The sequence below is a fragment of the Leptosomus discolor genome, chromosome 5 (assembly GCF_034619465.1).
Source record: "Leptosomus discolor isolate bLepDis1 chromosome 5, bLepDis1.hap2, whole genome shotgun sequence".
Classification (NCBI taxonomy): Eukaryota; Metazoa; Chordata; class Aves; order Leptosomiformes; family Leptosomidae; genus Leptosomus; species Leptosomus discolor.
The window spans coordinates 70,059,142-70,074,656 of NC_141395.1; the positions used below are offsets into that span (position 1 = coordinate 70,059,142).

Sequence of the window (15,515 nt, forward strand, 5' to 3'; positions counted from 1 at the left end):
CTTCGTCTCCGCCTCTCCCCCTCGGGATTTCGGCGGCGGGCGCGGGGCTGCGGCTCTTCCCTTCCCGACGCCGGGACCCAGCAGTTCCCCGCTGCGCCGTTCTGTCCCGAGGCGAGTCGAGGAGCCGCGTTCAGATGGTCTGCGCCGCGGCGAGCTCGGCTAATTTACGGAGCTCCCCAAATCCCCGCTGGGGCCCGGGGCAGCAGCGATCCTCCGTGCGCGTAATTGGCAGCTGGTGCGTGGGGAGCGGCGGCGCGGCTGAGATAAACCGCAGCTGCACCCCGCGGTACGGGGGCAGCCCCGTCTCCCGCCACCCCCACCGGAGGCCTCTCGCCTCGTCCCCTTTAGGGACGCCCTGGCTTGGCTGCCCAAACGTCAGCCCCCCCCCCCCCGCTTGACGGGCGGCTCGGGGCCACCGTCCCCTCCGAAGGGGGCGTTTTTGGGGCGCCTGCGAGTGAACTGAACCCGTGGGAAGAGTCGCGCTGGAGAAGTCGTGGAGGACTTTCTGCCGTGAGGGGGACCCCGCGTTGGAGCAGGGCAAACGTGTGAGGAGCCCTCCCCCTGAGGAGGAAGGAGCGGCAGGAACAACAGGGTGATGAACTGACCCCAAACCCCATTCCCTGTTTTCCCCCTGCGCCACTGGCAGGGGAGGAGGGAGAGAAATCGGGATTAAAGTTAAGCCCGGGAAAGCAGGGAGGGGTGCGGGGAAGGTGTTTTAAGATTTGGGTTTATTTCTCATTACTCCTCTCTGAGTTAATTGGTAATAAATTACATTTTCCTGTAAAAAAAAGCACCTGGCACCTTCGGCCAGGGTCAACCCCCTCACAGAGCCTGTTTCGGGAAAGCTGGGGTGATTTCGTGTGAGTTTTCCCTCTCCGAGGCTTCGCCGCCCGCCCTTTTGCGCCGCTCGCCCTGGCATCGTCACCGGCTACAGCCGGAGGCCTCTGGCTCTGCCAGGCGCCATCGTCCTGCTCCTCCTCCCCGCGCCCCAGGGAAGCCGTCCGGCCCCTCCTGGATTGCCACCGCTGGGTGAAAACCCTCCGGAGGCGTGAGGTGTAACACCCGAAAGGGGTTTTGGGGCTCGGACAGTCCAGGAGCGGTGGGGGCCGCTGCGGCTGGAAGCGGTTTGCTTGTGGAGCAGCTCTCTGGCGTTGGGATCGTATCGGCGCCGCCGGCGCGTGGACGTTTGACTTGAGCCGTACCGGCTGCGGGCTCCCTGAGCTCGAGTGGCTTCAGGGATGAGAGAAACGGTTTGTTGCTCGTTTCCCCGTCCTGTTACCCTCCCAGAGCACGCGACCCCCATCGTTCCGTCTGTACGGGTAGCAAAGCCCAGGAATGGGGTTCCTGCAGCGCGCGTGGGGTCGGGGAGCGGCTCTGCAGGGGGGACGGGGTGGGGGGGAGGTGCCGCGCAGCTCCTCGGCGCGATGCTGGTGCAGCCCACGCTCCGTCCCGGCGCCGCCTGGGTGCCGAGCTCGCCCCTCCTCGGCTCTCCCCCACCCCCGCCCTCCGCGCCCCGTCTCTAGAGGAGCCGATTTATAACCGGCCCCGCGCGCACCTGGGCCAGATCAAGGAGATGGAGCTCGGCCACCGGGGGCCTTTCCACCAGGGCCCGGTAATGGCGTGTGGCAGATGTGAACGGCTCACCCGCGCCGGGCAGGGCCGCGTTACTGCCCACGTGTGAATAGCTGCCGGTCCTGGCGCGGCGCGCGCTCGCCTGGCGGCGGAGCGGAGTTAATGAACACCATTTCTCCCGCAGCCCCAGGAGGCTGTAAATGAGCCGGTGTCTGGAGATGTCGGCAAATCCCCAGCTGCGGTTTTCCGCCTTGCCCCGTCCTTTATTGGCTCTGCCTGAGAGGCTGCGGGGCTTTGGTTTGGTTGGGTTTTTTTTTTTCTCAGATGGCTTTTTTTCTTCTCTTTGCAGCGAGAACGAGGCCTTGTGGAGGGAAGTAGCCAGCTTGAGGCAGAAGCATGCTCAGCAGCAGAAAGTTGTCAATAAGGTAAATCCCAGTCTCCCGGGCGGAGGGATCGGGACGCCCCGGGGTGCCTACGGAGCGGGTGGCGTGCAGCGGCCCTCGGTCTGTTTGAGAGTCGTTCCGGTCGCTGTGTTCTCCTCCTGCGACCTGAGGTTGCGGGAGCCCGGCGGGGAAGGGCTGAGTTGGGGCTGGCAGGACGCAGGGGCTTGCCCGCTCGCCCTTTCACCCTCAGCCGTCGCCTCCGGGCTGCCGCCGGCGCTCGGCCGCGTCCCCGGCTCCGGCTCTGCTGGGAGCACCGGGACGGAACGGCCCCAGAGCTGTTTCTCCCCCAGCACCCTAACCGGTTTCCCTTCCTTCTCCTCGCAGCTTATCCAGTTTTTGATTTCATTGGTGCAATCCAACCGTATTCTTGGGGTGAAGAGGAAGATGTAAGTCTGCATTTCTACCTCCAGATAAAGATTCCCTGTCTGAGAGAATAAAGAGAGGATCAGCAGAGTGGGTCCCCCAGATCTCTCTTCCGTAGCAGCCTTGCCAGTGGGGTAGGACTGGACAGCGGTCATTGGGATCATGTGAGCCTTCAAGTCCTTGCTCCAGCCACAACCAGCTAACACTGCTATGCAACTGATACCCGGCAGGGCCCGGCGCCCCGGCCGCAGGGCTCCTGCCCGGCTCGCCGCCGCCGCCGCGGGGTGCGCAGCGGGGGCTCGGCACTGCCGCGGGGTTTCTGTCCCCGGAGCGGAGGGGACACCCGGGGCCGTCCCGAGCGGCCTCCCGCTGTCGCGGGCTGCTGTGACGCCTTCACAAACTAATCCCGCCGGTCCTCAGAGGTGCTGTGGGTTCTTTCGCCCCTTGCAGGTGGGACTGGGCGGCCCGTGGGTGCTCAGGCGCCCTCTGGGTCAGAACGTCTCCAGGTCCCTTTGCTCTGACCGGGTCATAGTTCCTCGGGTTCGTCCCAAGGCTGTGCTGTCGCACCGTTACTTCTCCCTCCTCAGCCTTCACGGGTGGTTCTCCTGCTGGCTCTCATCTGACGCTCCGCTAGGCCGAAGGGGCCCCGCTCTCCCAGTCTCGTCCTGGGGGACGGGCTCCTCCTCCACCTGATCCCTTACAAAATTTGTTGGCATCTGAACTGGCAGATACTCCGTTGTGTGTCTGCTCCTGCCCCCACCTTGTCCCCGTGCTGCCTGTCGAATTGCAAGGCTGTCCTTTTGTGCTCGAACCGTGCCCGGCGGCACCATATGGCAGACAACACCACAGCAGGCTTGATTATTATTAATGAAGATAGTGGTTTATACGGTGGTAATGGCCAGGATGTGCTGAAATGATTTATCTGGTGAGGAGAAAGAGTTTCTCCACAGTACTCAAGTCCTTGAAAAGGGCCACAGAAGTGGTCGTGTCGCAGCTGACCACGCGTCATCCATCTTCGGGGCAGTTGGCCGTGGGGAAGGGACGCCAAGCAGGGCGCTGGCAGTCCAGGCCTGCGGAAGGAGGCGCCCCGGGGCTGTGAGGGAGTCCTCTGAGCCCTGAGCTTGCACCTTCCTGCTCGACAGGCTTGCGAAACGTGGCCCCGGGGGCTGGTCACGGGGGGTGGGGGGGGGCTCGCCGCGTCCCGCCGTGTCGTGGGGCTGCTCGGCGGACACAACCACCCCCCGGGGCCGCTGGCCCCTCCGGGGCGCCCGGACCTGGGGACGGTTGCGCCTCGGCCCCCTGCCCGCCCCGGGTGGGCGCGAGCGCCCGGTTCTGGCGTCGGGGCGGGTGGGCCGTGCCGGGGAGAGGCGGTGCCGGCGAGCCGGTGCCGGCAGCGCGGTAACTCCTGTGGTGTTTGGGAATCTCTTGCAGCCCCCTGATGTTGAACGACAGCAGTTCAGCACATTCCATGCCGAAATACAGCCGCCAGTACTCCCTGGAGCACGTCCACGGCTCATCCCCGTACGCAGTAAGTACGGCGGGCGCGGGGGGCCTCGGGGAGGGGGGCGAGGGCGCGGCGCCGCGGGCAGGGACCCGTCGCAGGCTCCTCTCCAGCTCGCCGTGCCTTCGCTCGCAGCCCCGTGGGTTCGTTTGGCGAAGGGTGGCGAGGCGGCAGCTGCCTCCTGGCTTGGCCGGCGGGGGAGAGGGCTGTTAGCCGGCGGTTCTCCGCGGTGGTGCCGGTGGGGCCAAGGGTTTGGCTCGCGGGCCGGGCGAGGCGTTCTCCGAGCGGCGCTGAGAGCGGAGGTGGGTGGAGGTGCGGCGAAGCCGAGCCGGACTTGGTGCGTCCTCTGGTTTTGTCACGAGCAAAACACGGCTGGCGGCGGTCGGTCCCCGCTCAGCGGTCGCCCGTGTCGCCTCGCGAGCGTGTGGCCGGGTGTGGTGAGCGGCGTTCCCTCCGGAGGAGCTGCTCGCGGTCAGGGAGGGGGGCGTGGGTCAGAGCCTGGCGGAGGCCCAGCCCTGAAGTGGCCACGACCCGCGTGGTGAGAGCCGGATCGTGTGCGTGGAGGTGGGGAGCGAGGTGGGAAGAGCAAAGCCCCGCGTGGGCGAGGTGGGGTGGCGCCGGAGCCCCGAGGGGAGAGCGCCGGCGGGAGCTTTCGAGGCGCGGGGGTCTCCCGTGCACAGCCCAGGAGAAACGGGATCGCGGTCGGACGCGGGTGTCGTTGGGGCCTCGGCCTCGTGTCGGGGGGGGGTGAACGCCCTGCGGTGCCCCCACGGCCCCGCTCCGGGGTGCCCGTCCCCCGGGTGCCGGCAGGAGGTGGCCTCGCGGGACACGGCGACGCCGCATCCTAGGAGGAGCCTGCAGCCATGTGCTCCGGACGGTCCTTGGAGCTGCTGCTGGATCCCGGCGGAGGTTTTGCCGCTGCTCTCCCAGCCCTTTGACGCGCTGCTTGCCGTGGCTGCTCCGCGGCCAAGGAGCAGGAGGAGCCTCTTCCAAACGTTAGTGCTGGCCCTGGACCTCTGGCAGGGGAGCTCCAGCCCCGCTCCCAGCCCCCCGCCGCTGCTGAGCCGGCTCGGCCTCGTGAGCTGGAGGCGGGCAGCGGGGTCCCTCGTGCTGCTGCCGCCCCGACGGCCGCCGCGTGCCTGCACGTAAACCCCGTGTCGCGACGCTTGGAGCGCCGAGAGCCGCCCGCCTCGCCCTCAGACGGTGGGCTCTGACCTCCCACGAGGCTGGGAGGACTCGTCCCCTGCCCTCCGAGCTGGAGAGCCGCGCTGGTGGCGCTGCCGGCGGGCGAGAGGAGAGGCGTGACACCGGGTCACCGCTTGCCTCTCGCCACCTCGGGCCTGTGCTAAACCTCCAGCGAAACCTCGCGTCCCGGCGTGGCGGCTTTCCCTTCAGCTGCTCTCTTGGATCCGGTTCTTCTCGGCGTGTGCCCTGGGAAACCGCACCGCTTACATTCGGGGCGTCTCTCTCGGGGAAGCAGCTGGGGTTTCTTGGCCAAAGCTGTGGTGCGAACCGAGGGTCTCGTTTTTTTTTGTACGGATCCCCCGGCGGTGCTGTCGCCCAGGAGCAGGGCCCTGCAGCCGGGAACGTCGCTCAGCTTTCCTGCGGCGGGATAAAAGCTGCCCCCGATTCCAGGGTACCCGCCTGCGCTGCTGCGGGGACGTCCTGTCCGGGACTGCTGCCTCCTGGCTCCGAGCCGCCCTGGTGTGCCAGGGTGATGCTGACGAGTTGTTTAGCAGCGAACTGAAATAGCTCAGCCCCGTGAAAGAGCTCTCCTGCCGCCGGACCACCCTCGGTGGGAGCTCTCTGTTCCCCTTCCAGCTCCCCTCTGAGCCTGTGATCTCTTCTCCTGAAAGTGCCTTTGTTCCCCGCGCGCGGCAAACGCTCGCGCAGACCCGCCGGGAGCTCGGCCAGGTACCGCCGGATCGTCCCGGTGATGGGAAAGGCAGGTGGTCGTCCTTTCTCAGGCTGCTCTGGGATTTTTCGGCTCCCAGCAGGACCGAGGAGCGGTAGCTGGGCGCTTCCTCAGAGCGAGCTGCCGACAAGGCCGCTGGCTCCCGGCGCTGCCCCGCTCCCGGCTTTGGCAGCGAAAGGAAGAACCGGTGTTTCCGCAGCGAGAGCCTCAGCCTGGCGCGAGGCCGTAGCGGGGGCGAGGCCTGGGTGGTCCTGACCTCCCCGTCGCCGAGATGGATCCCGTGCCGCTCGCCGGGACGTGACCCCCCCCCCGGCCCTGCCGCGGCTCCCCGTGCCCGCGGGGTGGGATCCTGCCTGGTGCTGGATCCGAACTCGGAGGGGCCGTATCTGGGGTCCATGCGGAGGTTACCGTAGCGCCGGCGAGGAGCAGGGCGTTCTCCGCATCCCTGCTACGGGTTTTCTGACACTCGCGGGGGCGTCTTCTGCTCGGGAGTCGCTTTTGTGCCCCGGGCTGGCAGCCGCTGGTGCGCAGCGAGGAGGGGGGCTGGGGGCCGCTCGGGCGTCTCGGTTCGCTCCTCGGCAAGGCTGACGCCGAAACGCGGCCGTGGCGTGTGCTGTGCCGGCCGGGGGATCTTGGTGCTCCTTACACCCGCCGGTCTCAGCCCTGCGGATTTCAGCCTTCGTGTGGAAAAGCAGAGTTTTAGTAGAAGGGGAAAGCTGAAAATCTGAGCTTCCAGAAACGCAAGCGTTGAGTGATCCAGAAAAAGGATCCAGCGTTTTTTACCTTTTAAATTCCGTTATTTCCAAGAAAACGACGTTTGCAGGAACTGAAGTCTGATTTTTTGGGGGGGGGGGGGGGGTTGTTTTTTTTTAGCGGCGCTCTGGGTTGGCAACAGAGTGTTTCTGGGCATCGTGCAGCGCCCCACGTTGCCCCCTCCTCCCTCGGGCGGGCCGGGGGTTGGGACCGTTCCGATGTGCCTCCTCCCGCGCCTGGCGCTTCACCCCGCGAATGCTGTGATTGTCATTTCAGGCTTCTTCCCCAGCATATAGTGGCTCCAACCTGTATTCCCCGGATTCTTCAGCCAACTCGGGTCCCATTATCTCTGACGTGACCGAGCTAGCCCAGTCCAGCCCTTCGGCCTCTCCCAGCGGCAGCCTCGACGAAAGGTACGCGGTTGCTCTCCTGAAGCCGGAAGCTCTCTGCCCAGGGAGAACGGCTTTCCCAGTTCGCTGGGTAGCCAAGCACCAGTATAACCTGCCTCTTCTGTTAGGAGTCCCCCGTGCCCTCGGCGGGGGGGGACGTTCGGGGTGTTTGGACTCAGTCCCGCTTTGCCTTACCGGGACCTGTCCTGGTTCAGGCCGCCGCCGCCTCCGCGGATTTTTGCTCGGTTGGTTGGTTTGGTTCCGCTGTAATTCTTCGCTCCCCACGACGCTCGTCCCTCCGCCGCCTCCCCCGCCTCGCGTGGACCTCTCGGGGGGCGTCGCAGTGGGGTTTCCCCAAGGAAGCCGCCTGCGTTGGCCGGTTTGCTCTGTCCCCTGACACCACGGGCGTCCTGGGGGCAGGGGTAGCTCTGCCCCGCCCTCGCCAACGGGCTGCACGGAGGAGGGGGCGCAGAAAGCGGCTTCGCTCCCCAGAAACTACGAGCGGCGGCTCTGTCCCGCGCGGCACGGGTGGCGGGGCTGGGAGCCCCGAGCCGATAGAGCTCAGCCGGCGCCCGGCCGCGGTGCTCTCGGCTCCTTCGGGTGTGCGGGCCCTGGCAGAGGGGGGAGCTCTCCTCGGCTGCCGCGGGTAGCGCTCAGCCCTTGCTCCCTCCAGCCCCGCTCCCGCCCGGCGGCGGCTCTCGAGCTTTCTGAGCCTCCCCGGGCAAGGAGGGCCCAGCTTCCCCTCGCACCGTGTGGTCTCCCGGCTCCTTTTTTCTTCCTCCTTAATAGGTTATTCCTGGCGTTGGCGCTTCCCCCGAGGTGCTGCATCACCCACAAATGCCATTTATTGCCTTTGATACCCTCTGCCAGGAGCAGTCGCTCTTAAACACAGGCCATGTGTTTGCTTCATGGCCCTTTTCTCTCTCCTTTTGTGCTCGCTGTCCTTCCCCGTAGGACTAATCGCGCCTCCTGTGCCCCCAAATCGCTGAGTTTGGGTGGTAAAATCAGGGCTGACCAAAGAAGCCGCCTGCCCTGCCCTGCCCTGCCCTGCCCTGCCCATAAAAACAGTCCAGCTGAAAATGCCGGGGTGCTTAGGGGGAAGGTCGAGCCCCTGCACCGAGGAGTCGCTGCCAGTGACCGTGTGGGAGCGGTTAAAGCGCTGCCGCCTCGGCTGCGGTGGTGACGGTGTCCTGCACGGCTCAGCGGTGGCTTTAAAACGGGGTGTGTACTTCTGCGCCACCGAGGCTGGGCCCGCAGCGGAAGCTGGGCTGGTTTAACTGGGCCGCTGAGGACAAAAACCCGCACTCTCCTCCCGAGAACTTCACCTCCTCGGAGGTGACCGCCCTGAGCAGCCTCGTGGGCCTTTGGCCCCGAGAAGCTCGCTGAGGCTGCCGCCACGGCGCGAGGGGTTGGTGTGGCAGGGGAGCTGGTGAGGATCGGAGTCGGACAAGAAATACTTAGGTCCTCGTTGAGCCTCATCTTTGCCGCTGGCTCTGGAGGCTTTGCGTGTGAAAAGGCGGCGGCAGCCACGAGGATTTTTTGCCCCGTTGCCTGGAGGCAAGACCTGAGAAACCAGCAGCGCGTCAGCCCGAGGTTTTTACCCGTTTCCTTTCCGTTTTCTCTCAGGAGTAGTCCCGTGGTCCGCATCAAAGAAGAACCCCCCAGTCCCACCCGCAGCCCCCAGATAGAGGAGGCCAGCCCAGGGAACCCTCCCGCCGTCGAAACCCCTCTGTTCCCCTCCACGTTCATTGACTCCATCCTGCAGGAGAACGAACCCAGCACCACCACCGCTGCAGCCGGCGACAGCACCACGCAGCCTCAGCCCCAGGAAAAGTGCCTCAGCGTTGCCTGCCTCGACAAGTAAGTGCCGGGCCGAGCCGGGCCGGGCCGAGCCGGGCCGAGCCGAGCCGGGCCGAGCCCTGCGCTTGCCCACCGTCCCGCCGCTAAGCTTGAAGAGGTGCCAGCCCGGGCGGGGGGGGGGGGGCAAATGGGGGCGTCTCTGCCGGTGCCCGGCCGGGCGGTTTGCCCTCCCGTCCCTCCTCTGCTCGGAGCAGCCGGGGTGTCCCACCCCCTGACCCCACGCTGCGGGGGGCCCCGGGGGATGCCAGCAGAGGGACGGGTAAAAATTAGGGTGCTCAGCAAGGCCCTGCTCGCGCTGCCTGCTCCCCCGGCGTGGGTCGCCCTGAGGTCGGCTGCGTTTCGCGTCCTCGCGGGATAAACGCTTCTGCCTTGTGGTTGCAGCCCAAAGGCAGCCGGCGGGCTCCCAGCGCGGGCGGCTCCCAGCGCGGGCGGCTCCCAGTACAGCTTGCCGGAAGCTTTAGTCCCAGCGGGTTGACCTGTGGGTGAGACTGGGAGCTGCAGCGGGCAGCGTTTCCCCGCGCGCCTGCCCTGACGGCGCGCGCTGGCGCCTGCTGCCGCTGCCTTCCCCTCTCCCGGCTGCCCCCCCGATGAGTGCGGGAGGAACCCACGCCTCCCGCTCGTCGGCCCGGCTCTGGTCACGGCGACAGGCGCTTCCACTCGGCCCCTTCGCTCCCTGGGACGCAGCTTGCGCCAGGCTTAGGCTGGGCTCGGTGGGCGGCGGGCTGGAAGGCGCTGGGTGGCTTTTGGTTAGGGGCCAGATGTGTCGTCTGAGCGTCTTTTGTCACCGCTCGGAGCTCACCGATGCCACTGCGAGCGTTGGGGCGAAAAACTAGAAAGTTGGTTGTCCCTCGTGAGGTGCCAGGAGCTGCTCCCTTGGCCGTACCGAGCTCTCGGCCGCTTCCCCTTCTCCCCGCGTTCTCGGGAAAACAGAGTGTGGGAGTTAAGGTCTCCCCCCTGAGTGCCGGGGCAGATTTTCTGTCCTTAAAGTATAACAGCACTTTGGAGAAAACACAATTAGTTCCCGGGTCGTGGAAGGCAGCGGAGAGCTCCCGTAGCCGGGAGGCTGCGGTGGGTGATGGTAGCGTGGCGTGGGCCCGGCAGTGTGCGTTCTGTGCTCGCCCTCGCTTTGCAGAGCCGTACTCTCGTGGCTCTGCGAGGAGAAGGGGCAGAACCCATGGAAGGAGCCCTCCTCCCGGAGCAGCTCTCCTCCCGGAGCAGCTCTCCTCCCGGAGCAGCCCTCCTCAGCGAGCACCGAGCTGGAGGCTCCCCTCTGCAGCAGCGGAGCGGCCTTTGCTGCCGCCCTTCCACCTCGCAGTCCGGCGGCGCCCGCTCGCTCCCTCCTCTTGGCCTCGGAGGGGACGTTTGTCCGTGGCTTTAACCCGTTTATAGACCTGCCCGGGGCGCCGCGATCCGCCTCACCGATCCCAGCTGCCCTCAAAGGGACGGGCTTTGTTGTGCAGCTCCTCGGAAGCTGGTACTGGCCATGTAAAAGGTAATGAAAATGGGGGGAAAAGGGAAAAAAAAAGCGCTGAGCTTGTCACGGACTTGCAGAAGCCGGCAGAGGACGCGGCAAATGTCTCCCCCCTGCCCCTGCGGAGCCCGAGCTCTGAGCTTCGTCTGAGAAAGCTGCTTAGAGCCCTGGCAAAGAAAGGCCTTGTGCTTCCTCCTCTTCTGGCGCTCCCCTGCCCCGCGTTCGGTGCCGGGCCTCTCCGGGCCGCCTGCCAGTCCGGCCGGCGAGCCTTCCCGGTCGTGCCGCAGCCCCGTCCGGCCGGCGAGCCTTCCCGGTCGTGCCGCAGCCCCGTCCCCTCTTCTCAGCCCCTCGCCCCTTCGCCGCGTGGCTCTGCAGCCCGCTGCGGCCGGCGCCCGGCGCTGGGCAGAGCGTGGGGGGCGCGGGACGGAGGGTCCCTCCCTGCCGCGGGGAGCTGGGAGGCCGAGGGGAAGGGATCAGAGGCGTCCCCGGCCGCCGCTCTCCTCTGGGCCCGAGCCTCGTGCCTCGGCACCTCCGCCTGCGCTGCGCTCCGCGGGGGTCGCGGAGCTCCGCCTGCCCTGTGGCCTCGGAGGAACAGGAATGCCGGGAAGGAGGGTCGGGGTGCCCAGCGTGCCGAGGCCTCGGCTCCCCGCCCGGTGTCGCTGGGGCTGCCCCACGTCTGCTCGAGCAGCGGTCGAGGGCTCCGGGGAGACCTGTCGGTACCTCAAGGGGGCTTGTAGGGAAGGCGGGGAGAGGCTTTTTGGCGGGGCCTGCAGCGAGGGGACAAGGGGTAACGGCTGCGGACTGGGAGAGGGGGGAGTCAGGCGAGATCCAAGGAAGAGATTTGTGACGCTGAGGGTGGTGGGACGCTGGCCCGGGTTGCCCAGAGAGGCGGTCGATGGCCCATCGCTGGGAACGCCCAGGGTCGGGCTGGACGAGCAACCCGATGGAGCTACAGGTGCCCCTGGATATGGCTGGGGGGGGCCGGACCCTTCAGACGACCCCCCCCCACCCCCCACCCCATCCGCTGCCGCGGGGCCGCCCGAGGGCGTCACGCCGTGCAGCGCCCTGCCCCCGCGGCTCCTGTGGCATCCCCGGGGATTTCCTCGTGGGCTTGGGACGCGGGTAGCCAGGGAAGCGGTTACCGGCGGCGGGTGACTCCACGGTGTGTCGGGGGTGCCGCGACGCCGCTCGCTTGGCCCGGGCGCTGGGAGCTGCCGGGGGGTCGCGGCGAGACCTGCTTGTCGTCACCTGCTCCGGGAGCCCCGCGGGCTGTCCCTCCCCCCCGCCAGACGTCCCTCGTCCAAGGGAAGCCCCTCTGAGCTGAGAAGCCCCTCCGTGCGTCCGTCGGCGCTGCGGCAGCAGGCGACGGCACCGCGAGTCGGGCGATGAAAGGGACCGTTTGGTGGACGTGCCGCCCGAGCGGGACCCGCCAGCCGCCCGGGGACCCTCGTGAGGGAGCCAGAGCTGGAAAACGGCGGCGGCTGGTGCCGAACGTGCGTGCCTGGCTAAGCACGGCGGGCCCGGGCCCGGGCCCGCCATCCACCCACCGCTTCAGCGCCCCGTTAGCGGTGGCCGCCACCGCGGTCCCCGCGCCGGTGCCGCCCCGCGGAGGTCAGCGCGGCCAGGCCCACCGTCGGCCCGGCTGAGGAGCTCCCCGCCGAGCTCGGCTGGGCGGTGACGACCCCGCGCTGCCCTCGCTTGCTGCTGGGGCCGCCGGCTGCCGCGGCGTTCGCGGTCCGTCGCCATCCCGCCGGCGCTGCGGGGCCGCGGCTGCCGCGCCGGCCACCGCCGCGGCGGGCCCAGCGGCGCGGGCGGCTCGCTGCTCGTGCCGTTGACCCCAGCCCACGTTTCGGTCCCGAAGGTGCCTCCACTGCGAGTCGTTTGAATCTCGTCTCCTCTTCTGTTTGTATTTTGCAGTTTGACCCGCGCTGCGCAGATGTCGGAGGTCACTCGGCTTTGCCCCAGTTCCTCCTCTTCCTCACTTCATTGCAGATCGCAGCAAGGGTCAGCATTGCCGTAGCCGCCGGCCCCGGGCGGTGCAGTTCTGGGCGGGGGAGCAGGGGAACGCTGCGCCGAGCGGGGAGCTGTCAGGCAGCTTTCCGAGCCCCGCAGGGAGCCCGTCAGCGAGGGGAAAGCTCGCTCTGAAGATTTGGCACGGGCTTCTTGGCCAGCTCAGCGCGGCAACTTAAAATCCTCGAGTGGCCGGCGGGGGCTCGGCCGCTTCTCATCCCTTTGGGTGGTCTTGGCAGGGGCGGGAGGGAAGGCCGCTCCGCTGTTGTCCGCGCTGTGCCTGGTTTTGAGGAGTGGAAACTCCAGCCCTGGGAGCTGCCGGGTTGGCGTCTCTCTCGCCAGCAGAAAACCCGCGCGCCTCAGTGGCGAAGCGGTGGGGGCTGGGGTGGCTTCGCTGACGCCTTTCCCGTGTTTGCGGTAACGACGGAGCAACGAAACTTCCCACTGCAGACCCGACCGCGCACCCAGGCGCCGTTCCCTAAGGAAAACCGTCCCAGATCGGGACAAAACCCGTCTGGGGCGGCGTCCCGACCCCCACGGAAGCCCAGGGAGGACGATCTGAAGGTGCCCTGGCGCCGGCAGCAGTGCCGAGAGCGTTTCCCAAGTGCTCTCTCCCTCGAGGGCTGGCTCGGGGTGGTCGCTGCAGGAGTCGAGCGCTCCTCGGGGTGACGCCGGCAGGCTGGGGGGCCCTGGGCCCTGCTGCCCCCCGCCCCGAGCCCCCTTCCCAGGTCCAGCCGACGGCAGGACGCCGGCCCGGGGAGAGCGCCGGCCCCGGGGGACGGCTTTTTCCCCGCGGAACCGCGATGGTCGCCGCGAAGCCGCAGCCTCGCCTGGCTTGTAGAGCGTTTCTGGGGGAAATCCGTGCTCCGTGCTGCGGGTTCAGAGGACTGGAGGTTGCTCGGCGCCCGGAGGCGTCCGGCGCCCGGCTGGTGGTTTGTGGGAGCCGCCTGGCAGCCTGTCCGGCCTGGGGTCGAGGACCAGAGGGGACGAGCAGCTCCGCCAGGGAGGGCAGCCGGGCTGGCGACGCCGGGAGCTGCTCCCTGCCGCAGCGCGGGTGGAGGTGGGAGAACTGGGGAGCCCCCCTTGTCCTTCCTGGCAAGGCTCTTCCCCTCCCGGCCGTGGCTCACGAGCGGTGGCGCTGGGCTCGCCGGCAGCCGCGTTGCCATCCCGCACCCCCGGGGGCAGCTGGAGGCCCGGCAAGGGGCCGGCGGGTTGGAGTTCTCCCTTCGGCGGCCGTACCGAAACGCGCCTGTTCCCCAGCAAACCGCTGCCGGCTCCGGTGCTCCCAGCGGAGGGAGAGGCCGGTCGCCTGCTTTCTGCTGCCTCGTCAGCGATGAGATGGCACGGCCGGCGCTTCCCCGGCACCAGGGCCACCGCGGCATCGGTGTGGAACACATCTTCCCGCTGGGGAAGGGACACGGACCCGCGGAGGGCGGATCCGCCGAGGAAGAAGGTGCCGTTTTCACGCGGCTGCTCCTCGGGCTGTGAAACCACCCGCACAGAGCGAGACCGCACGGCAAGGGCTGACTTTTCGGCACCTCATCACGTGGCAGCTCAGGCGGCGAGGGTCTCACGAGAGCCCCTGCTCGGCGGGGCCGCCCCGGGAGCCGAGGAAGCGGCGCCGGAGCGATTCTGCGTCGGCAGCGCCAGCCCCGTGCCGTCCACCCTGCCCTTTCCAGGGATTTCGCCGTCGGTGCGTTGCAGCCTACGTGGGACACGGCGATTCGGTGGGACCCTCGTGGTGGAGCGCCCCGTCTCTCAGCCCGGTGCAGCCTCCGTACCCCCAAAGCGCGCCCTGCTCCTCGGCGGGCGGCGGCCAGGCCTTTCGCCGGAGAAGAGACGGTTTGGCGCTCTCGGCGCGGGAGGCGCGTCCTCGCCTTCGGAGCCCGGCCGGTCTCGGGGGAGCGGAGAGCTCCCGGCCTCCGTCCTCGGCGCGCGTGGCCCCGGCTGCTCCGTCGGGAGGCAGGCACAGAGCTGGGGGAGCCCTCAGCCCCTGCGTCTCGGCAGCCACCTCGTACCTCGCCCGGAGACGCTGGTTCCCCTCGCTTCGACCCACAACGCAGCTGGGAAGTCGTGGGAAGCGGTGTGGCCCCAGAGAACCGCGCTCCCTCTCTCTGCCCGCCTCGGTTTTTGACGGCAAAGCCGGCCCGGTGCCGGTGTAGCTCGGCAGAGCGGGCCCTGCGGAGAGAGCTGCCTGCCAGCCGTGCCGGGAACCAGGCAGCAGCTGCCCGTTCCCAGTTCGGCACGGGAACTGGCGGTTCCGGGGCCCCTTCCCTCCGGCAGAGCAGCAGGGAGGTCAGGAGCTGGTCGGGAGCTTAATCCCCGCGTCACTCCTTTGCGTGACCCGAGTCGTCCCCCTGCTTGGGCTCCGTCCCCTGCGGGTTGGAAGGACCAGCTTGGGCTCCGTTCCCCGCTGCCGGGCCTTCCCAATGGTGGCGTTGCTGGAAGCCTCCAAAATCCATCGGAGCGCTTCAGGTGCTGCGCCGCGAGGGCTCCGGGCGTCCTGTAGGCTGGGATGAGCCACCGCGTCGTGGATCTTCCTTCTCCACCGGAGTCGCGGGTCTCCGCAGCTCCCCTGCGGCCCCCGGCGCGGTGTTGCCGGATCGAGGGTGTTGGTGGTCCCGGCAGGACGCTCGTAGCCGCCGCCGAGGTGACCCTGTGGCCTCTCCTCGCTGGCTGCAGCCACAAGACAGTCCGGATTTCGTAACCCTCGTGGCGCTGCCGTGGGGTGGGGGGGCGCGAAAGCTGCGGGGCGACGAGCCGGGGGGGGGGTCACGCGGGGTCCCCGTGGGCGACTGAGCCGCCCCCGCTGTGGCCGAGTCCGTGCCCCCCGAGTCGGGCGGGTGCGGGGCCGCGCGGGTGGTCGGTCCCCCGGCGGGATCGTGGCGGGAATGCCGGAAGAGCTGCCGCCGCGGCGCGGGCACGAACCCCGCAGCAGGTGCAGACCCTCCAAGAGGAGAAGCAGCTTCGGGGCGTTTGTCCCGTTCACGGGAACCTCCAACTCGTGCGGATTTTGTAATTCACGTGAGGCTGAAAACGGCGGCGGCGCCGTTCGGCCCGTGCTGGTGCGCGTCCGCCTGGGCCTCTCCGAGCTCTTCGGCTGCCGGGACCGGCTCTCCCGGCGCGGGACCTGCACCGCCGGTCCCTCGTGAGCACCTTCAGTAGCCACAAGGCGCCCGTCTGGGAGGGAGAAGGCGGTGAATTGAACGTGGGGCCGCGCCAGGACTGACGACTCGAG

General features: G+C 68.2%; 1 protein-coding gene across 3 annotated transcripts in view; it reads left to right on the plus strand.

The window, feature by feature from the left end:
• Positions 1–15,515, plus strand: part of HSF1 (heat shock transcription factor 1) — a 49,886-nt gene that overhangs the window by 30,097 nt on the left and 4,274 nt on the right. For 2 of the 3 annotated variants that reach the window (XM_086466283.1, XM_086466282.1), the window contains exons 5-9: positions 1,922–1,997; positions 2,340–2,401; positions 3,810–3,906; positions 6,824–6,960; positions 8,563–8,796. In XM_086466283.1, coding sequence (XP_086322409.1) covers positions 1,922–1,997; positions 2,340–2,401; positions 3,810–3,906; positions 6,824–6,960; positions 8,563–8,796 — 606 coding nt within the window. Of the gene's footprint in view, positions 1–1,921; positions 1,998–2,339; positions 2,402–3,809; positions 3,907–6,823; positions 6,961–8,562; positions 8,797–12,184; positions 12,272–15,515 lie in introns of all 3 variants that reach the window. The other variant, XM_086466281.1, reaches the window with a different exon arrangement.